This window comes from Stegodyphus dumicola, chromosome 2 (genome assembly GCF_044657685.1).
Source record: "Stegodyphus dumicola isolate Sdum_Otavi_A_Nest chromosome 2, ASM4465768v1".
NCBI classification, from domain to species: Eukaryota; Metazoa; Arthropoda; class Arachnida; order Araneae; family Eresidae; genus Stegodyphus; species Stegodyphus dumicola.
The window spans coordinates 236,244,721-236,269,688 of NC_140769.1; the positions used below are offsets into that span (position 1 = coordinate 236,244,721).

Consider the following 24,968-nt stretch of genomic DNA (forward strand, 5'->3'; position numbering starts at 1 on the left):
AAACTTCAGCATAGAAATTTAACGCGACTTATAACACTTAACAGAATTTTAAACTGACATAGTTAACTAGCAAAGGTCATTAATAAATTAGTTTTTATAAAGTTTTTACTGGTAATTTTTCATGAAAAGTATAATCTAAAAAAGATTAGAAAAAGGAAGTAAGTAAATGTATGACCTTATCTATAAAAAAATTGCTAACTTAATTGCGAGATTATTTTCTTCACTTTTGTTAATCTAATACTCTTATAATGAAAATTATTTCTTGTTTTGCTTCAGTGTATTCTTAAAGTGTTATTAAAGTTTTCATGCACAGCGTGCAGTCAGTTACTTGAATGTCGATTTGCTAGTTATGACGAAAGTCAGCTACATAATATTTTAGTCGGGTTTGAATTTACTAGATTATGCCAAAGCACACTACGGCTATCTGCTTAAGGGGTGGGATTCCTTTGTGGAATACATTCTCAGGAACTGGTTCATATACTTTATTCATTCATTATACTTTAGAAAAATCCCGAAAATCTTCACGCAGCTTTTTGTTTGTTAGAAAAAATGTATACTTGCAGTGAACCTTCTTGATAACTATCTCCCTAAGACAAACAGTGTTTTAAAGATCAATAAACATAGGTTTTGATCGTTACGCATGTTCAGCACATTCACACAAGATTAAAAAAATACAGAATTTTGAGTGGTCACTTTAAATTGGATTGCTTAAATTTACTTTTAGATTTAGACATTTCTTATTAGCACTTTAAAAGTATTATTTAATTTTTCATATACATTTTATTCAAAAATTTCGTAGTTAATTACTGAACTTACAGTGACCAACTTCCTATGAAAATTTTAATGTTTTTCTTCGGTGTTTTTTAATTTTCAAAATATCTTAATTTATGCACTCGAGAAATCTGTAGCGAAATTAATATTTCTGAGTGAGCTTCTATTTTGCGGTGATTCTTTGTCCTCGGCAACTATGAAGCGACTAATTTTTCTTGTAAATTTTTAATTAAAGATAAAATTTAATGAAATAAAAGCTTAATTTCCCTTAAATTGTTTTCAAGGATTAAAACCTGCACACATTTTACATTGACTTTTATTTTCAGTTACTGAAACGTTTCAAGTAGAATTTTTTTGTATTTAAATGACAAACTGTTTGGAATAAGAAACTATGATATTTTTATGTATCATTTTAAATGTTTTATAAACATATGATTTTGAATATCAACCATAACTAAATTTTAAAATTCGGGTTCGCTTCGTTGCATGATTTTTTTTTAATTAAATTAATCAGAAAGAATATTTTTTTTCAATAAAATGAAAGTATTTAGTGCTTCTACGCATTAAACTATTGAAAAAAAGATATCTTGGAAGAAGGCATATTAATTTTTATAGTTTGCATTTTAAATCAAACAAAAGTATCTTTCCGTTTTAATAATTTTACAAATCTTATAGTTTTTTTTTCTTCTGTAATTAACTAGTTTTAGTTTCACAGTTCATAATAATATGTATGTATGAATACATATATGCAAAAGAGGCAAAGGGCTTTATTCAAAACCAAACAAGGAAGGGCGGTCTAAATATGTTTGGTAACAAGGAGCTCCTTGTTTGGTAAATTCTAAACTAAGCTTTTCTGGGTTCTCTTTTTAAACTTTAAGCTGTAAAACATACAAATACTAATAAGATAAGAAATGCTACCTTTGTTCTGTACGTGGAGCATCATCAGTAATGACTGAAATTTTCAGCTCTCTTTTATTAACCAAATAGCCTTAAGCGCCTAGAGGAGACAGATCCCCAGGAGTTGAGTTTGATTGAAACACTCGTTCTAACGGTTGACTCTCCTAGCTGTAATTCGTCCCTCCCCCCGAGCTTTTTAGTAGCTGTATTTCGTCCCTTTCCCCTGAGTTCAGCCGCTTACCTTGTTTTTCAACGCAATTCTCAGAAATAAGAGCTTCAAGCGTTAGCTTCCCGAAAGTTCCTAATTGTTTTCATCTTGCATACAGATTACTACAGTTTCCAGCCAAACCCGGATTCTCACTTCTCTTTTCAAACAAATATATACTACTATTAATGAAAGAAAAAAATTCATTTTATGAATAAAATAACTGAATATAAAATGGGAAACAAAATCATTTATTAAAAAATGAACTTTTGTAAAAAACTCATAAATCTATATTCTGAAAATTTTAATTGCGATGAAATATAGCATTTAATTCTTTCCCTTAACCCTTTCAGTTCCAATGGGTTATATAAGTCCCAGTAGATGTTTAAAGAAGCCTAGATGGAATTACACGCATCAATTTACTACATAGTTGATGTTCCACTGGTAGTCGCCATCATTTCTAACATGCCTACTATAAAATGCCTCTTCTTATAGAGGCTTTGTGACAGACTGCCAATTTATGTCAATTTCATTTGTATCATTTGTGATAATTACCAACAATACATAAAAAAATCAAGTCAGTTTAAACAAACAAATAAATTGGGACTGAAAGGATTAAACAATTTAAGATGTTTTTAAATTTTCTGTATTTAGTTATTCAGATTTCAAGCAGCAAAATCATCTTCTCCAAATGCCATTTGTCAAATGTATTTAACTCCTCAAAAAAGTATTTTTCCTTTCATTTAATGATTTTATATTTTGACAACTTGTACATCTTTGTTTTTGATATTCTGCACTATATCACATGTAAAATTATAAATTTTTGCTCATAAAAATTCATAGATTCATGAGTCTATTTGAATTAATTGTTTTTAATATGTTGAAGACGTATATTAATAGAGTTTTATAATATATTTTCAGTGGGAAATATGCACTAACCTATAACATGCATTAAAATAATTGAGTCACAGGATCAGTAAGAAACTATGGTTATTACCAAAATATATAAGGACAATATATGATATAATAAAGACTACAAAAATGAATGAGGACAATATTTAAAATAAATAAGGACTATATACAACTTCTCACACTCCCACACCATAGCCACTATATAAAAATTAAACATGTTGCACCAATAAAATGAACAAAAAAGTGGGAGTCTGAGCAAACCAGTACTCCCCCCAAAACAAAACATGTAATTCAAGTATATACAAGTATTAATATATAGTATGAATCACAACCAACATACTAATTAAGCCTTGCATGTATATTAAAGAGTACGCATATTAAACTATAAGAAATGGCTAACTTCACGAAATATAAAGATGAAAAAGATATTTTTGTTTGATTTGAAACTTAAACTATGAAAAACATGCCTTCCTTAAAGATATCTTTTTCCAAAATGTGTTAGATGCTTTCAGCTGAATACATAGAATACTAATACTTTCATTTTATTTAAAAATATTCTTTCTGATTATTTTAATTAAAAAATAACCATGCATGAAGCGAATCCGGATTTTAAAATTTAATTATGGTTGATATTCAAAATCATATGTTTATAAAATATTTAAAATGATACATAAAAATATCATAGTTTCTGATTCCAAACAGTTTGTCATTTAAATACAAAAAAAAAAAAAAAAAAAAAAAAAAAAAAAAAAAAAAAAAATTGTACTTGAAACATTTCAGTCACTGAAAACAAAAGTCAGTGTAAAATGTGTGCAGTTTTTAATCCTTGAAAACAATTTAAGGGTAATTAAGCCTTTGTTTCATTAAATTTTATCTTTAATTAAAAATTTACAAGAAAAATTAGTCGCTTAAAAGTTGCTAGGCAAAGAATTCTGAGGACAAAGAATCGCCGCAAAATAGAAGCTCACTCAGAAATATTAATTTCGCTACAGATTTCTCGAGCGCATAAATTAAGGTATTTTGAAAATTAAGAAACACCGAAGAAAAACATTAAAATTGTCTTAGGAAGTTGGTCACTGTAAGTTCAGTAATTAACTATGAAATTTTCGAATAAAATGTATATGAAAAATTAAATAATACTTTTAAAGTGCTAATAAGAAATGTCTAAATCTAAAAGTAAATTTAAGCAATCCAATTTAAAGCGACCACTCAAAATTCTGTATTTTTTTAATCTTGTGTGAATGTGCTGAACTTGCGTAATGATCAAAACCTATGTTTATTGATCTCAAAAACACTGTTCGTCTTAGGGAGATAGTTACTAAGAAGGTTCACTGCAAGTATACGTTATTTCTAAGAAACAAAAAAAGAACAAACAAAAAGCTGCATGAAGATCTTCGGGATTTTTCTAAAGTATAATGTGCATATGAACCAGTTCCTGAGAATGTACTCCACAAAGGAATCCCACCCCTTAAGCAGATAGCCGTAGTGTGCTTTGGCATAATCTAGTAAATTCAAACCCAACTAAAATATTATGTAGCTGACTTTCGTCATAACTAACAAATCGACATTCAAGTAACTGACTGCACGCTGTGCATGAAAACTTTAATAACACTTTAAGAATAAACTGAAGCAAAACAAGAAATAATTTTCATTATAAGAGTATTAGATTAACAAAAGTGAAGAAAATAAATCGCAATTAAGTTAGCAATTTTTTTTTTTTTTTTTTTTTTTTTTTTTTTTTTTTTTTTTTTAATAGATAAGCTCATGCTGTTACTTACCTTCCTTTTTCTAATCTTTTTTAGATTATACTTTTCATGAAAAATTACTAGTCAAAACTTTATAAAACTAATTTATTAATGACCTTTGCTAGTTAACTATGTCAGTTTAAAATTCTGTTAAGTGCTATAAGTCGAATTAATTTTCTATGCTTAAGTTTCCTTCTTACTTTATCAGCAAAAATTTATTAGTTAATAAAAACTATGAAAGTAAAAATTATCCTTTTTCCATCTTACGCTCACAAATCATTATGGGAATGCCCATTTACAATTATTAAAGCCTGAATAAAGCTTGTCTACGATGTTATGGTCATGCGATGATTTGTAGATAGTTTATTTTTTACCACGATATTTTCAACGACGATGTTTTTAAACTGAAGTTTTTTAACCGCTTTATTTTCGACGACGATATTTTGTACCACGATGTTTTAGAACTGCGATGTTTTCTCTTTGCGTTGTTTTCTCCCACGATGTTTTCGCCTTACGTTGTTTTCTCCGCGACGTTTTTGTCCACGGTGTTTTTGCCGTGATGTTATCGGCGGACACCAGTTGCAGCTGAGAGAATTCTACCGACATGAATTCTTTACAACAGAAGTAAATAAATCGAACAGGTATTTAAAAAGGAATGCATGATGAGATTTCAAACCACTTTCCACTTCATAAATTGTTTTTGATGTGGCATGACCTTTCATTGCAATGCCATTTCAGTACTTTTGTAGCAGTAAAAGGAAATTTTATTTTGTGGCTTTTAAAAAAGTGTTTTAGCGTGGATGATGTCTTTGTCTTGGAAGAATTTAATCAAGATTATTTGACAGTTGGTAATAGCCAAACTGCATTGCATATTAATTCATAGCTACTAGAAAAAGATCAGCTTTTGAACAAACAAAAAAAAAAAAAATCTGTAAAACCTAAGAGCAAAAATTACGGGATTGATGTTCATGCTTCCTGCTTACTTATAATGATGTCATCACACAGCTATTTGCAAAGTGATATTAACTGGCTACCATATTTCAAGCAATATGATAAGCACATAATTACAATTGGAAACTTATTACGAGAAAAGAACAATTTTAAATCTTCTCATCACTTGGTTTCAACTTTTAATTTGCAAAATCAAAATCTGTAATAAAAGAATGCTATATAACAGTTACATTCCCATTTTATAATATGCATAAAAAATTATTCACAGAAAGTTTTTTAAAAAAGATATTGAAATTCAGTTTGGCTTATGCATTATTCAAAAAATATCTTCTGCCTAAAATCACACTATTTAAAAATGTTAATTCTTACTTTGACATATTTTCATCAGCTCAAAGACCTGATTAGAATTTTGTACAACTTCTTCTGAAAGCCCACAAACATTTACATGTCCATCCTGTAATATTAAACACACAAGATTCTTCAAAGTTTGCAGACAAACTAAGATCTTTGCACAATATATAAATACAGAAATTTTTAACTTAGTACTTTTAAATAAGTACCACCATAACAAATATTCAAAATGTTTTCTAGAATTATGAACACATGAAAATATTTATAAAAACATATATTGCAGGAAGAAATACAGTACAAAGTTTAAATATGGACATCCAGTATACAAAATGATCTAATATCTAGATTACTTACAAGGAAAAAAAATAAAACAAATAAAACAATAATAAAAAATCCCCCAACAAAGTCTATGAACACAGAACATAATAACAAAAGGAGGCAGGTATGCCATAAATGCAGTTTTTCTCCTGACTAACTGAGATTCCTGCATGTCATTTTTAAACACCTGCTGGTTAGTGATTTGTACAGTGGTTTCAAATAGTGCATTGACAACAGTGCATTGACTGTGTCTGTATTGGTGTTGGCTAGAATCACACTTTCACACTTGAGTGATTGGGGAAGGAAAGAAGGCCTACACATTTTGCCTCCTAGCGCTATCTCTGCAGGCCCTTAATTCTACTGCCCGGTGCCTCTCCTAAATTCTAAAAATTCGGCCATCTATAATTTTTGTTGCTTGGTGCTCCTCTAAATTCTAAAATTTTCACCACTTCTAAAATCTGATACCCAGTTATGGCTGCGCTAGTTGCACCTGCTTTGGCTTGAGGAAAAGGGAGTTGGCATTTTCTACCTGACCCTTAACAATAAGTCTCCTAGCCTTGTCATGTCATCTTACTGCATTTAAACTGATGGTGTAGAATCCAGAAATTTCTGAAATCTTGAATCGCCAAAGTTCCGATGAGTCCAATCTCAGACTTTATACAGCAATAACCATGTCGGTAAGCAACTCAAAGTTTTCTTACAAGTATAGGATATCTTATGTATAGAATCTATTGGTGAATTAAAGCTAAATTTGTATTTTAATGTTTATATTAATCAAGCATAATAATTACTTTAAAATCTGATGATTTATTAAATAAAAGTATAATAATTTTAATGTTGAAACTATCAGGTATTTCTCCCGCCTTCTTAGCATACCATCGTGGTGTAGTGGTCAGCACACAGAGCCGGTATTTCAGAGGTCCGTGGTTCGATTCCCGGTGAAAGCGGTTGCTAATTTTTCATCTCTCTTGCTTCCAAAAAATCCTAATATCTCTACAGTGGCGCTCGAGCTAAAAGGGTGGTGGATGGGGATTTCTTCCCACCCAGGATTTGGCGATTGGGTCCCTTAGAAAAACTCCAGTCGCCCTTTAAAAGGGGGACATTATAAGTTATTTCTCCCGCCTTCTTAGCATGCCTTCATGGTGTAGTGGTCAGCAGATTGAGCCCATATTTCAGAGGTCCAAGGTTCTATTCCCGGCGAAGGAATTTTTCATCTAATTCAATTTTTCATCTCTCTTGCTTCCAAAAAATCCTAATGTCTCTACAAAACAATATTTTTTTATAAAATAAAGCATAAAAATCATATTTATTTGAAACATTAAGTTTGGCATTTTAATAAAATAAATACAGAATCTTAATATTTTTTCCTTTTTAATTGTATTTATAATGAAACTTAACTATAACAAGATGAAAAATATTTTTTATCTGAGTGTCAAGCTACTTTTGATTTTTACAGACAAAAGGAATGTAAACTCATACATTATGAAGTTTAAAAATGTTTGCTAGCTTACATGTAAAAATAGTAGGTGGTAAATTTATTGTTTGGAAACAAGTTCTCAGTAAACAGGAAAATGTCATATGTTATAATAGTCAAGGTACTATTATGTTTTTTTATTGAAAAAATAAAAAAATAATTATTAAAACCCGATAAATATTCAACCTGAAGTAAAGAGCTGGCAAAAATTCAATAAACCAGTATGAAAAAATACATTTTTTTAGTTATTTAATTTTGTCTTTTTTTATATGTAGGGTAAGGCTGCTCAAGTCGTACCCCTTAAAAAAACCTGCATAACAATGAGTATTTAGCAAATATGTAAAAATTTTATTTGCTATTTGATGCTAGTGTAAATATTGTTTTTATTTATTAGAACAAATCTAAAAAATCTTTGTGATGTCATGTAAATTAATCTAAATTTTAAAAAGTTGCAAAGGTACGACTTACAAAACCAGTGTCCCGAGTGGTACCACTTATGGCTTAAGTCGTACCTACTTAAAAATACAGTTATTAAGTATTTATTTAGAATAAATTCATTAAGAATGGTCATTTTATTAGGAAATTAAAATTCAATTACAAAAAAAAAAAAAAAAAAAAAAAACCAAGTGTTTATTTTCATTAAGCACAGGCATCACACACATATTTCTTAATTTTTTTGTTAACTTCTGAGCATTGAATGTGCACCCATGTTTTACATTTCAAGCACTGAATCATATTTTCCTTTCAATCTTCTGCACAAAGAGAACAAAACCAATCATCTTCGTCTATAGTTGTATTGCCTTTTCTTCTTTTTAATCTGTAATGTTGTTTCCTTTTTAATGATTGCATCTTTCTTTTTCTTAATTGCATTTTTTACATTTTCTTTATTCACACTTAACTTTATTTCGACTGCTGGGGTTATTATACTTGGAATCGGACATAACGTATCTAACTGCTGTTTTATATGGTTTGAAGTGGAAGGAATTGTGATAAGATCCACGGTTGCTTCTTCTTCTTGGGTTTTTTGTGTTGTTTCTTGTACTGGATGTGTTTTGTTACTCACAACTTGATCTGCATTTGTGTGCAAAGTCTCTTCAATTATTGAATCTTCCATTGTAATGTAAAAATCTTCATCTTGAAATTCAAGTCTGTTGCATGGCCAAACACCGGTAGATTTAAAGCCATTCAATACAATATCCATACGAACAGATTTTGTGTATGCAATCCCCAATAGTTCTGACACAGTACTTTGTTTAATTATGTTGCCCGGATTTGTTCTTAACCAAGTAGATGATGCTTCATTATAATTGGCTTTGAGAGATTTGAAAAAAGATTTGTCCAAAGTTTGAAGACAATGTGTTGTGTGTGCAGGAAAAGATAGCATAATAATGCCATATTCACACTCTAGATAGATAAGCTTCGATATTTTTTGTATACGTGGAGTGCTTATCCAAAAGAAGTAGTAATTTCTTTTCATTACTTTTTCCCAACTTGATGTATTTGATGAAATACTTTAACCATTCAACAAAAAGCTCTGATGTTATCCCTCTGTTTTTAGAACATTCGAACACCATTCCTGGTGGTGTTCCTTTTTTTAAGCAATCGTTCATCTGTGCATGTTTAAATATTACCATAAGCAGCATGAATTTGCCTATGGCATTCATACAACATATACATGTAGTGGTCACACCCCTTTCACCACTTGTAATTGCCCCATCTTGATGTTTGCCTTTTTCAGCAATTATTTTAGATGGTTTGTGTACAGTAGATAATCCTGTTTCATCAACATTATAAATCTGGTTTGCATTGAAACTATATTTATCTAATATTGATTCATATTTATCAAAGAATTTATAAACTAATTCTTTATTGAAAGCTTTAGCTCTGGCCACTGAGGTTGCTTCTGGAATACATAAGGATAAGCAAGAATTATCTTTCATAAATTTATAGTACCACTTCTTCCATTCAATTTCTTTTTCTCTGTTAAAACGGTGTGGTAAATTATATTTTTCAGCAAGCTGATAGGCAAGTTTTTTTAGCTCGGTTACAGTAAGCCCAAAAAAGGTAGCTTCTAACTTGAGTATGTGCGAAACCAACTTCCGTTCCATAGTATTGCTCAAATCCTTGGGCCTTCCAAATTTGACATGCCTATTTAATCCTCGAAAATGATGTTATAGCATTGGTTTTGGGATCCCATATTTTCTATGAGCTTCATTAAATCCAATAACACCTTGTGATAATTTAGTTAACGCTTTTTCCATGTCTTCCTTTTTCCAATGATTACAAACTCGTTTTGACATAATGGCCTATCAAATAAAAAAAAAAAAAATCTAAAATCAAAAACAGAAAAGAAAGAAGAAAGTAAAAAATTGGTCAAAATAAGAATTTCTAAAGTCGTACCCGGTACGACTTAGGCTGGTACGACTTAGGCTTTAGAAATTCTTATTCGTCTCGCACAAGTACGACTAAGAACACTACGTAAGTCATTATTAATATTAATATAACCTCACACTGATTGATTGTAATGCATGTTAATTTCACCCAAATGATTCTATAATAGTTACAAAACTTACACTTTTATCTACAAAGCTCCAAAAACAATAAATACTTACAAGATTAATTATCACAAATATGTCAAATATTATACAAAAACAATGACAGACTTCTTAATATGAATATCTCTTAGTAGAAAGCGTGATGAATCATAATAAAACGTTCAGACTGCATGTGGCGCCATCTACATCCTATCATGGCACCACTACAGCTGTAGCAGGCATAACCCTCCAAATACAGAGCAGGTACGACTTAAGCACAGGTATGAATTGAGCAACCTTACCCTATTTTTTCTCATTTAGTATAAATTGTAATAATAACAAAAATATCTGAATGTGGTATCACATACATGCACAAACAATCTTAAACTTTAATATCTGCCAACCCTGAAATACAAAAAAAAAGGGGGGAGGTTCTCACACAAAAAAAATTATAAGCTTCCAGGAGATTTTCAAACTGTGCTGTGATGCCATTACTAAAGAACTTCAAATTGAATTCAAATAATTTTTAAGGCATGATTTAGGTTACAGAACTTTTATAATATGATTCTGAGGTAAAACATTGCTGGCAATCACTGTTGATCACCCTAGTGCAAGTGCACAGTATACTAGCCTTTCGCTGTGTCAATAAATAAGTGAGAAGTTCAGTTGGCTATATATTCAAATACTTTATTAGTTGTCTATTCTACTGTTTTTTATGTATTCATTATGTATAATACTTGTCCCATTACTGTAAGATGCTGTCATTATTCTATACTAGTTATGGGAACTAGACGGCTTAATCATATGCTGAACGATATAATCACTGAACACTGGTAGGTCAACCTGTGTTTGATTCCAGACAAATGCGCTGACTGCATATAAATTTTGGCCATGTTTTTCACTATATGTATAATGTGGATATGTGCACGTTTCCTTTAGAACATCTTCCACGAAGGCATATCTCTCCTTGGGCACTGTGCCATCGTATGTCTTGCCAAAATCAAATAAACCAAACCATCGGAAACAGATGGAACTTAATTGAGCAATAAAAAAGTCATTGTTAAATTCTTTCAACAAGCTATGTTGAAATCTAATAGCCACTAAAATCAAATATGATGACAAATACAATTTCAATTGAGAAGCTAAGCAAGGAATATTTTGACACATGGGAGTCACAAATCAAAGCTATACTGATTAATAATTATCGCTGGGATTATGTATCTGGAAAAATTCCAAAACCAGAAGCTAGTGATAAAGAAATTGCCAAATGAATAACAACTGACTAGAAAGCACAAACGGATAATTCTATCAGTTCACCCAGTGAACTTTTAGTAAGCAAAGAAGTGTGCAACATCTTATGAACTATCAAGTAAATTGCATTCTGTTTGCAAATTGAAAGGAGAGCTAGAAAGTCCACAATTTTAAAAGAATTGCTTTTTTACAATAGTGAAGGCTTCAAAACAAATGGCTGATTACCTATATGACTTTTTAATACTTATTAGCTAACTCAAAGAAATGCAAATCAATATTGCAGATGATGTATTACCAATACTGCTTTTGTACAGAATGCTGAACTCTTGCGAAAGCTTTCAAATTGCCAGCAATTTCCATGATGTTCTACTGTTAAAAACTAAACAGCTGGAGGAAAACAGCATTTGCAAGACAAAGAATCATCATATTCTGAATCACAATGTGCATTCTATTTAAAAGATCAAAAGCATAACCAGTAATATATCCAGCTAACTACAGATGTAACTGTAACTTCTTCAACACATATGGTCATACAGCATCTGAAGGCAGAAAGGGGAATAAAAACCTAGGAGAATCTCCAGAAATTCAAAAAAATTCTGCACAGCAACAGATAATGGTCACATCATGAACTAAAGACACTTTTTTGTTGTTGGTAGTGGTGCAACATTGCACATGTATAATAGAAAATAACTTTTCCAAGAGATACACAAGGTAGGTGATATTTGTGTTACACTGGCTACTAGGTGATATTTGTGTTACAACTGCCTACTGATAAAGTAGTTAAAGCTATTCCAAACAGGACCATTAAATTTAATCACATAATCCATGAATTTATTGAGTCAATTTAACAATTCTGAAACAGAACATTAGAAAGCTACCTCCCTAAAAAATACCTCAATATCTAAAGGAAACCTGAGATCAAGAACAAATTTATTGAAGAACAGAAAAAATTGGTGGATGCAGATTGGGCATCAAATTTTGATGATCAAAAATCTTCTACAGGTTTTACATTTATATTAAGTGGTTCTGCTCTAATGTAGGAATAATGAAAACAACATAGTGTAGTTCTGTCATCAATGATTTGGTTTAATTGATTATGGCAAAGCACACAAGGACTATCTGCCTAAGGGGACGGATGTCTTCATGGAGGACTAAGGGAACCTGGCTTGTATACACGTTACGGGAAAAACCATGAAAACGCTCATGAAGCCAGTCCGTTCATCTGGAATCAAACTCGGGTCAGAATTTATCATCAATGAAGGCAGAATATATATCATATCGCTTTTTGAAGCCATCAAAGAAATTGTGTACCTTCGTCATTTCCTGAAGGAGCTGAGTTACAACATGGAAAACATAACAATATACAGTGATTACAAAGGACCTAAAAATGATGAAGAACTTAATTTTTCACTCTCATACAAGGCATATAGACATTTACCATTATTCAGGACAATCTACATCAAAAGGGACATGTTGGCAACCACCATATATTGCTCTAACACATGTGCAGTTTGCAAGCCTTCTGCTGCACCTGCAATACTTTTGTGTCAGTAAGTCAGCCAAGCAAGAAACACAGTGTGCTGTATATTCAAATACTTTATTTATTTTTGACTCTGCTGTTTTTTATATATTCATCATCACAATAAATGTTTGTCTCATTACTGTAAGATATCATTATTCTACAAATATATTAATATTTAATTAGATATTCTAAATTTTATATTCTTTGACAGACTTCATTTTGTGATTTTCTTTTACTTTTATACTGAGAAATGTTTTAGTTGGAAAGAAAACTTATTTATCAATGTACTTTTAAATGTTATAAAAATGGAACTAATAATAAATGCATAGTTATTGTCTGAATAAACTTCATAATGCACTACTTTATTCACATTAAGTATAGGGTTTATGTAAAGCAAAATTACATGCAAAGATTAACCGATTAGATATCGGTTGAATCTTCAATAAAAAGTCCAGCAGTAAATTAAGACAATTCAGATCAAATAAAATTTAAAGAGACAAATTATGCAGAAAATCGATAGACATGGGAAAATGGAATTTGCACAGCTTAAATTCATTAATTCAATAAATTTACTTTATTGCCTGAAAAATTTTTCCTTGGTAGTTTTTCTCATTAAAGGCTAAAACTTATAAAATGAGATATTTGGTGATCTACAAGGAGACAGATATATAACAAAAAGTTATCAGAGCTGAAAGCTATGAATTATGCTTTTGCTTGTGAATAAATTTGAGTGCTGGCACAATATTTTACTGCTTCCTAGCAATATGGTGCAATTGCTCTATTAGGTAAATATTTCACACAAATTTGGAAGATTAGTTTTTTTGTATTAGATTAGAGCAATATATATTTTATCAACACGGTTTAAAGCACTTAGTGGAGCAGTCATTTAACTGTCATAAGAAAGATACACGATTGACACCAAACATATTCTACTGAAGGTATTTATTGCCTATGAAGAACATTTGGCGACATTTTGCAATACGCCATAAACAGAGCGAGAACATTCTAGAATGCATTCTTAGCAGTTTTCCTCAAGAATGTTTTTGAAGGTAGGTTAAAGTTATGCCTGTACGCAGAGAGGGGTATCTTGAGTAGTATGTTGAGTCCAGTAGTAATGTTTTGAGTTCAGAGATAAGCTTGAGGGCGGCCGAACCGAGTCGGGAGCTGTACTTTAGTGCTTTGCCATGAAGTTGTCTTCAACATCGCAGCCTGAAAGCTGTGTTTGCTGATTATTTCAATGTGTTTTTTAACAACTGCAAATGTGTCTTTGGAACTCTCCTGTGTAATACTGGCGAATAAATTGTGTTTTGATTCTCCATCAAGTGTTATTGTTAATTACTCCAAATCCATGAACCTGTAGAATACAACAATACAGATACTGCATTGGAAGAATACTTCATCTTTCAAGGCTATCCACAAATCAACCCAATTTTCGGTTCTTCATATGATGTGAAGCGCTGCTCAGACAGGCTATGCGTCATCAATCAAAACAAGTAGCAATCACAAGGAGTTATGTCTGGTGAACACAGAGAAAGGGGAAAACTCCCTTGTGTGTTTCTGAGTATGTTTTGAATGATGCTGCAACACGTGCTTGAGTGTTCAGGATGCAACATGTGGATGAGCATTATGCAGCAGACCAATTCTGTCATGACTGGAGTAATAGTGGGCACATCTTTCTTTGAGTGCTTGGCTCAGTCTCATCAGCTGTGTTCGGTAGAGAGCCCCAGTAATGGTTTTGTTCAGTTTGAACAAGTCAAAATACATGACACCAAGTGAGCATACATGATCCCACCATATACACAACATGATTTTTTTAAGGAAATATTCAGCTTGGCTGTTGATGTTGAAGCATGGCTAGCTGGTTCCAATGATTTCTTCTTTGGGTTATCACGATGGATCCATTTTTCATCACCAGTGAGTATACAATGGAAAAACCCTTTTGTTTATACCCAGCAAGCAGCATTTCACAAATAAAAAATCAGTTCATAAGGAACCCAATTTCCTTGTTTTTAAATTAATCCCAATGACTTTAAATTATGTGAAATTGCTCGTTGAGTAACTCCTAATGTAAGTGCAAGTTCTACTAGTATTAGGCACAAATCTTCATTCAAAATGCTACCAATTAAACATCTTTATAACACTTTCATCTTTCCACTATCCTTCTGCATACATGCTTCAACGTCAGATTCACTGTTCTTAAGCTTTTGAAACCGCTTACAACAAGTTCTATCACTTAAGAAAGCTTCATCACTTGCTTCTACAAGCAATCGATGTGCTTCAGCTTCAGATTTCTTCAAACTAAAGAAGTAAATCAAAAGGTCCTGCAAAACGATGCTCATTCAGCTCAAAAAGTTGACATTTTCACATGAAAAAATATATGACCAACCTTACGATATGACATTTTAAATCAGAAAATTTTAATCATAACTTACTGGGGTGCTATTTCTGTCAAACAGTGGAGACTTATTTGTACTCCCAATATTTAACAATTTAAACTCTCCTGATTTTATTTAAAAAAAAAATTTACATTGCTGGTTTTAAAATAAGAGGAAACTTAAAATACACTTTCTATTTATGCATTTAAACACTTTCTATTTATACAAAAAAAAAAAAAAAAAAAAAAAAAAAAAAAAAAAAACTAATGCTGTGAAATAAAGAATTCTATCTAATATTAAACTATCAAGCTTTTTGTAAAAAAAAAAAAAAAAAAAAAAAAAAAAAAAAAAAAAAAAAAAAATTATTTTTCCTACCTCTTTTATACAATTACACAGTCATAACATATAACTACACCCCACATTTTCTTGTTAAAATTTCTAATATTTTTACACAGATTTTCCAATTTTGAAAACTTCTTTCCATTCATAAGTAAAAAGATTAAATATATCATGTTAATGATAAAATTGCTAAAATAAACCCCATATTTTAACCGCTTCCCTTACAAATTTTTTTGAAAAAAATTGCAAAAAATCATCACATTTTTTTAATTTTATTATTAAATACAACAAAACGAAACAAACCAAAATATGTAGGTTTTAAGTTGAATTTTTAATTTTTTGAAGGTATAAAAGCATTTATTTTTAATATTAGTTTAGTATCCCAAGTTATCTCGGGCAAACGAAAAAAAGTTAAATATTAATCTTTGTATGATAGTTTTTGAAACAAGGAACAACACAGAGTGATACCTGACATTCTACACTGGTATCTGGTCTCTTTTCTTACTGGCTTACCGCTGGAATCTCTTTCACGGGAGCACAGAGTACACTATCTCGTTGGGGTTGATTTTTTTTTTTTTTTAATTTTTCCCCCCAACCTTTTCACAATCACTATCTGAAAAATCATCGCTTTTGCTATCTTCCATCATCGCCAATATTTTATTTTTTTCCAACGCATGCATCCTTCTTTATACATTACTAATCCACAAGCCAACATATACTATACAAAAGGGAAACACAGGACCACTCCCTCCAAAAGAACCGTGCAACCAACAAAATTTGGCAAACTGCCAATCAAAGCTAAACATTTCCTTTCATTTCCTCCAGACCAAGTAAAACTGTGATAAAAGAAATCGTACTAACAAATTCTACTTCACCCGAGTTTTCTCGGGATAATAATTAACTGCAATATATACGAACCCGAGATAACTCGGGATAATCAGGCAAGCGATTAACAGGGTTTGTAAACATTTCCTTACATAAAAATTAAGGACTTTTAAGGACCATCAAAGGAAAAAATTAAGGACCTATCAGCAAACAAAAACCGAATAGAATAAAGCAATTATCCATACAACCGACTTCCTGCTTGTAATCTCACTTTAAGAAACTAACAGAAGTGTGTATTATGCACTATTATTAAATTCAATTTAATACTTAACATAAAACAATTTTGAAAATGAAACTAAGTCCCTACAAGTTATCAAGTAGATAACATTAAATTAAAAACAGGAATATAATTTCTTGAAAAACTCGTATAAGGGTATTTTTTACACTATCTATGACTATACTATAGTCGTATAAGGGTATTTTACACTATCTATGACTATACTATAGTCATAGATAGTGTAAAATACCCTTATACGAGTTTTTCAAGAAATTATATTCCTGTTTTTAACTATAGTCATAGATATTTTAGAGATTTACGTGATTATTATTTAACTTATTTGATATTTATTCAAACACAGTCAACTACTATTATAATTGCAATGTAAGAATATTTTGCAGATTAAAATAACAGATTAGTAAACATACAATTTATTTCTTTGATTTTTTTGAAAGATACTAGAATGATAAACTATACAATAAAAGATGCGAAACATTTATGCTTTTTTTTAAATCTGAAATTTTTCAGATATTTTAAGATCTAATTTATTTATGTCTATTTCCTTTTCTTTAACTACTCTACTAAGTTCATTTGCTTTGATAAACAAATCAATGTTCTTGCTGGTCTCTGCTTCATCTGCTAAAGCATCTACTTCTTCATTAATATCTTTAATATCCCTTTGAAGAAAATTTTTCTTCTGCTTCATATAATCAATTTCTTCCTCAATAATTTTTCTTTTCCTCTTTAAATTTTCAGATTTAGTTCAAGATTTTTGTTCTTCTAAATACTGCATATATTTAGACCTTGCAGAAGCTGCTGCTGATCTCATTTTTTTATTAATTTCGATATTAAAAATACCTCCAGAAAATTTTATGTAATCAAATATTGTGCATTGAAAAATATATGTCACTTAAATTTTCAATTTCAATTGCTTTATTTACAGAGAAGCCCCTTTCCACAGATGCCTGTCCATGTGACAAGATAAGAATCATTTTCAATATTTTCCATACTTTTGAATAGTGAAAATTATGAAAGTAAGAAGTGAGAAATGTGTCAAGAGAAAGATTTTTAAGATCAAAAGTAGAAAATTCATGTAAATTTGTCTTAACTACTTTGTCCAGAAACTCTCTAAACTGCAGCAGAATTTCATCACAATCATCTTGTAGAACATGTTTATTCTGCGTTAATACCGTTAGAACTATTTTAATTTTGTTCTGTGCTTTTTCTGGACTTTTAGCCATCAATCGTGGGTCTATACAAGATGCATTTCGAGTAAGAGAATAATTTATTGGACATTTAGCCATTAAGTGTTGTACCATTATTAAGACACATTGTTGACCTTCTTGTTTTAATGCGAAATTTTCAGCTTGTGAAATGTCTTTCTTCCTGCATTTATCATTCATTAATTGCTCAGTTATGAATCCCAAATAAACTTTACTTTTATCATTATAACAATTTGGATCATTAAAATTAAATTTATAAAGATTTTTGCTTTAGTTATTTTTGAATATTCTAGTTTCAAAATTTTAAAGTGCTGAAGACAATCATTTACAAGTTTTAAGATATTGTTGCACATGGTTGCAGCTATGTGCAACAACAAACTATGCGTATTGGAATTTGCCAGTGCTTTTAAGGATGAATTCATAACATGCCATAAGAGCCAATTTTTTGATAACAAAAACATTTAATCACATCACAATATTACAACTTAATTACTACAGTCGACAGACAATCACGTTGGAGGAAAGCGAGCGACCAACCGCACCGACGATGAGACGTGACTGTGTGTCGCCGAAATCACCTTCGGTTACAGTTAGTGATAACGGCGTGTGGTTGGCAAGTACATCACATGTTTACAGAGTTGCCACAATATCTTCAGCAAAAAAGGGAATAAGTGATTTATCGCTTTGATAATATTCAAGGAAAGGCAAAAATATTTTCGATAGAGAGAGAAAAAAATTTAATTTTATAAGAAGTGTTTTAGCCTTAGCTCTCTCCAAAATATTTGAGAACGATTTCAATGAATTTTTTTTAAACTGCCCCATTTCAACTTTTTCAATGTAATGTAGCAAGTCATCCCATATCTCAATGGCTCTTTACACTGCTGGGACATTTTGCAACCATCGGTAAAAGTAGCACTTCACAGGAAGCTTTTTTAATACTTAAAAAAACCTTCACGTCTTGCAGGAGAATCTTTAAAAATCCAATGTAAGGAGGATAAGAATGATGAAATGTCCCAGCCAGTGGATGACATCCCATGCTTGAAAGCATTATTAAGAATGTGTAAACCACATGTCCCTAATGTCAAGCATTGAATGTTATATTCCTTTGCTGTTATAAGTCCTGTTGCAATAAATCATAAAATTTCCAGTTTACTGTAGGACCATCCAACGATATTTGTAAGAGGTTTGACAAGTCTAGCTTTTCAACACATTCATAAAATTTGGATAAAATAATTTCACTTGTTGCATGCCCTATAAATGCAGAAGTAAGGTACTGAGTTCTGACCTTATTTTCGTGATGCCAGTACCTCACATGAATATCTAGTTGCTTCTTTGATTTGTCAGATTAAGAGTCTCATCAAACGGTAATGTAAAAAATTTAGCATCTTTACAATGCTTTAATAACAAAGTTTTAAAATAAGGGCCAAGGCCAAAATGACAGATATAAGCACATTTCTTTTTCACCACATGAAAACTGTTTTGCAATGGAACTATCCGGGAACATTTTAGTGAATAACGGCCCAATATCATCGCACAATTTAAAAGAATAGTTGCTTTTGATGCACACAATATTTCTGCATCTGTAACTTCGGATGCTAATTACCCAATTACAGATTTAAGTTAAATGGACTAAAATGTTGATGAGGAGAGATTTAACAGAAATTTCCTTATGCTAAAAATAGATTTTGTTAATGATACTCATAGGGCAAAAGATTATATTTAGTGCTATTTGAATTAAGAATAACTGATTTGTTATTCACATAAAGCCAGAACCAGCGCCAGAGCTTGCATGGCTGCACCAGCCGGTAGAATTTAAAGAAGTTAAACAGAACTTTTTCATTGTGATGACAATGCCCCAACTACCATTCAATTAACGGACGGCGAAATCTGTAGTATGGTTCTAGATCCAGAAAATACTACCAATAGTGAAGAAAATGACACAGAGGTTATTGAAAGAGAAAAATTTTGATTGACAAGTTATTCGGAATTCTCAACACAGCAATTACAGGAATTGAACAATGGAACTTAATAACTGAACAAGAAATTATATGTCTATTGAATTAAAGATAAAGTATTAGCACAGAAAACAAATCAACTTATACAACTTACATTGAAAGAAATGTTTAATAAAGTGAACATATAAATATGAAGCTCTTTTTTTTTTTTTTTTTGTAAATTTTGATACCCTTTAAATCGTAAATACTTCCTTATTTAATCATTATTATTATTATAAAATTAAAAATATGAAATCCTGATTTATTTTCATTAAATCAGGATTTCATATTTTTAATTTTATAATTTATATGTGACAATTTAGTAGATTTAAAATGATCTAATATCCGGAAAAATCTCAAATCTGGGATCACCGAGGTCCCATCGAGTCCGGATTTCAGACTTTGTACTGTATATACAGTACAAAATATGTAATCTGGACTCATCGGGACTTCGGCAATTCCGGATTAGGGGTTTTCTGGATTATAGATCATCAATTTAAATCTGGTAAGATGGCATGCAAAAATTATGAAATTAAAAATATGAAACCATAATTTATGAAATAAAGAGCAATTATGATCTAAAGGGTATCAAAATTTACAAAAAAAAAAAGCTTAATATTTATTTGTTTACTTTATTAAACATTTCTTCAGCGCGCGCATGTGTAGAGCATACATTACGCATAGTCGAAATTAGAAAATTGCAACCAGAAAACTATTTGATGTGTATTTATGATATTTATAATGACGTGTAATTTAATTTAAATCATATCAAAAATGGAGTACATCGAGATGAAAAATTTAGTATGGAATATTAGATGAAATTAGATGCATTAGATGAAACATTTAGTACATATGAAACATTTACTGCATTCAGTACAGAATTATAAGTTGAATAAAATAAAAACATTTACCCTGAAGATAAGGATAGTGCTGACAGATCAACTTCCAGTTCATTGCGCGCCGCGACATCCCCCCCCGTCCAGAGCAGCGTGAAATTGATAAACAGATTTCAGAATGGTTAGAGAAACAAAGGATATGCCTTTATCCATTTTTTGCAGCAATTCCACTTTTGCTTGATTGACATCGAAACATGCTTTCACTTTGTAGATCCTTTAGCAGCTCCAGAATCGGAAACTCTTTTTGACATAATCGAAAGTTCAAGCTTACTTTTTATAAAATTGCTCTGACAGTCTGCAAAAAAATAATAAGCCGCATCCAATTAGAAGATTAAGGAAAAATGCAATCTGCAACATTAACTGAAATAGATAATTAGATAATTTTAGCCTAGCTTATACCATCCATTATACATTAAACGTGCATGCGTAAACGTATTATGCACATGCATAAAGGTATTATGCGCATGCGTAAATGCATTATGCGTTTACACATGCGCAGAAAGTTTGTAGCTTTGAGGTCCAGATTATAGATCATTCCGGATTATGGACGTCCGGATTAAAGACTTTGTACTGTATATATAATAAGGAATGTATATTTTCAATTAAACTTCTATCCAATAACTTTAGTAATTCATGTTAATTTTATGTCTAGTTCATTCAGAAAAATTAGTTTCAATTAGTTGTTTTCAGTTTTAAAAATATCCAAAAATTAGTTGTTTTCAACTAATAATTGTAACACCATTAGCAAAAATAATGCATCAGTATCAAGAGCAGCTTTTTTTTTTTTTTAATCGCTAAACTTGGTGAATGTTATTAGGGATTCTGAAGGAAAATTTTAATTAAAGCATTATTTCTTTATCTATCAGATAATGGCCCAAAGATCAAAATTCGGCAATAATTGGTTTGATTGTTAATTTTTTCGCAACGGCGCACCTTTGTTTAAGACGCTCGTGCGGAACGGAAGAGAATTGAAGGCAGTCACCTTACAGGAAGGAGGTTTTGCATTGCTAAGTTTTCGGTTTTGCATCTAATTTTATAACAAAAATCAGAAAAACAAAAGTTTTGCTTCTAGCATCGTAATTTTTGGTATCATTTTAGATTTTTACTTGAGCTCTTATATATGTTAAAATTAGCCCTTAAAACATTTTTTTCTTTATTTTACATGAAAATATACTTAAAAAATTGCTTATCTTCTAAAATAATTTTCGGAAGCGCTATTTAAATTATTCCAAAGTTTTAATTGATAAAATCCATCAATAAAGTTTTAAATTAATAAAAAGAACACAAGAAAGACTATTTACAGTAAGAAGTAACAAAATTTAAAATGAAAACGAGTGTGGTAAATCTCGAAGCACAGAAAAGTATCGCTTTGTAACTCTTAGAAAAAGTATCACTTTTTAACTCTTTAGAAAATGAATCAGTACTCTCATTTGCATTAGTTAAATGGTTCACCAACCATACGAGGGTATTCTTCCTCTGATAAAAAGCGCCTTGCTGCCATAATAGACTGGAGGTGAGGATTTCCTAAATAAAAAAAGAAGGAACGGAAATATATCTGAAATATCTGAAGGCAATGCAAAACGTAAAAAAACTCCGCACAGTAACTCTAAAAGACCGTACATAGTAGAGGAAAAAATAGAATAAAAAAAAAAAAAAGAATTGGATATAAATCAGATACAAGAATGTTTTCATTTGCACTCAGCGATTTAAAGAGCCCACCTCTGTTTACGCTTTCCCTCCGCCCCCCACCCCACCCTTGAACAACTGATGAGTAAAATGCTAAAGTCAAGCAGAATATATCAAACTCAAGGTCAGGAACCTAAAACTGTGTTCATTTCAAAAGTAATGGACACAGGATGCCATCTAGTGGCCTTCAGAAAAATGTTCCACCTTAAAATGTGTATACGCATCACCCGTCCTCTGAATGCGATCTTTACTGATGCGTGGATGGGACGCCCGGCTGTAAGAGACTTTCTTAGGGAATGCGTATATGGGACGCCCGTCCTGAAAGGGTTAAACAAAAATGTATGAATTTTTACTACACATTATATTTTAACATTTAAAAAATATCCTGTATCGATAAAAAATTGCGACATCGTGAAATATTCTGGCAAGCATTTCTGCAGAGATTCCGTTATGTATAAATACCACTAAAATTACCAGAAGAATGATTTATTGACAATATCATGAACGCATTTTCCCCGTGTAGCAACCATTCCGCTTATTGGTTATTTTCTTTTTAATTTATTAATCTTCCTTTTGTTTATTGTTTCTTTATCATTTCAACAATGACTTTTTATTCAGGATTTAGCTTATATATTTTAATTTCCAGTTATAACTAGGTGAAATTAGTTTAATAACAAAAGATAACTTCAATCATTATCACAAATTTTATATCGACCAAATATTTGAATAACTCTTAATGTTAAAATTCAATAAAATTTTTTTGAAAGCAGCATTCCTTTTATAAAATACTTAATTGTCTATTGAAGCTTCAAAACGTATTTCTGAACTTCACTTTTTTTCGGCTAGCGTTACCGAATTTGCCCTTGGTGACTCAAAATTGAAATGGAGCCAACAGATTTCCCGCAAAATTGATAACAGACCCTCTGCAGAAATAAACTCAGAATCCTGATATCCCATACATATATGTGCAAAAGACAATAAACTCTGTAGAAGGTAATCAAAAATTAATTTATGGCTTAAATCAAACAAACACAGAAGTTAAGCTAAACAAAACCATGTAAAACAAATTGAAATGATAAAATGAAACTTACTTTTCATGTGAATTTTGAGCACTGACTCTCCCATTCTAGAAATATCAATTTGTTTGAGACAAAGACCACATTTAGTTTTATAAGGATTATCATCCATCAATATCCAGTCTTTCTAGTCATCTTGATGAAGACACAGTTTATTGAAAATGAACTTTCCAGGCATCTCATTCCTATTGATGTTGGAGTGGTTGTGGCCTTCCAGATTACGATTGTTCTAATTTTGGCAAATATTTTCAGAATCCCCACCACTCTTTTTATTTTACGAGCACCTTCATCATCACTTTCGCCCCTTAAAGAAATTCTGGCCTCACGCTTTCATCACAACCTGCGTAAATTTATGGACAACACCTGTTTCAAAAGATTGCGTGAATAGCCAATCAGACACCTGATACTTTCGTTCTACGGTGACTAATTTTTTTTTTTTTTTTTTTTTTTTTTTTTTTTTTTTTTTTTTTTTTTTTATTGTTTGCAACACAAATCCAGCAACAGACTGGTTAAGAGCCATGTAATTTTAATTCCATATTCATGAGAAATCACAATTCACACTTAGAATGGCAATTATTGGAAATGATAAGAAATATCAAATGAGAAAAATTAAGGACTTTTAAGGACCAAAAATCATTTTTGAAAAATGTAAGGACTTTTAAGGATCCTACGAACCCTATTCAAAACATGTTTAAAGTTTGTGCATTCCTATGGAGATGCTAAAAGAGGTTTCTTCAGAACAAGAGTAAATTACTTTGTACAATGAATTTTTACTTAAATGTAAAGCCAGAATTTTTTTTTTATTATTATTATTCTGAGACTCGCTAAAAACACATTTTAGTAACTTTAGATAACTAGTTCATATTATCAGGTGCAAGCACTTACCTGATCTTCATGTAGCTTTAAGTTTTCACTTTTCTCAGATAACAAATCAAAAACATGTTCATTATAAATTTCCATGACTGATACTCTCAGAAGGAATTCCCGTTCAGGCATCTAAATATATAAATAATACAAATATAAATATAATACTAAATTTATTTAAATATTGTTTAAGATATATTATTACAGGAGTATATATGTCATTTATGAAAAACAATAATATTTACATGGAAAATAAAATTAGCTTTATTTTACAAACTTTGAGAAATACAGAATATAATTTGAAAATCATGTACTGATTTCTGTAGTATACAATAACAAAATAAAATATAAAAAATAATGACTAAAATGCAGTCTTTGCTTGCAAACAATTCTTGTTTAAAAATGCGACACCATAAGATTTTTTTAAGTGTGTTTTGGAATGATTTGAAAACTCTTTATAATCTGATCAGAAACTTTATATA

General features: G+C 30.8%; 1 protein-coding gene across 1 annotated transcript in view; it reads right to left on the reverse strand.

The window, feature by feature from the left end:
* The window catches only part of LOC118200743 (uncharacterized), a 176,968-nt gene that overhangs the window by 109,284 nt on the left and 42,716 nt on the right, over positions 1 to 24,968 (reverse strand). The window contains exons 7-8 of the mRNA XM_085810269.1: positions 24,508 to 24,618; positions 5,851 to 5,935 (exon numbers count right to left, since the gene is read on the reverse strand). Of these exons, the coding sequence (XP_085666395.1) occupies positions 5,851 to 5,935; positions 24,508 to 24,618 (196 nt within the window). The remainder of the gene's footprint in view (positions 1 to 5,850; positions 5,936 to 24,507; positions 24,619 to 24,968) is intronic.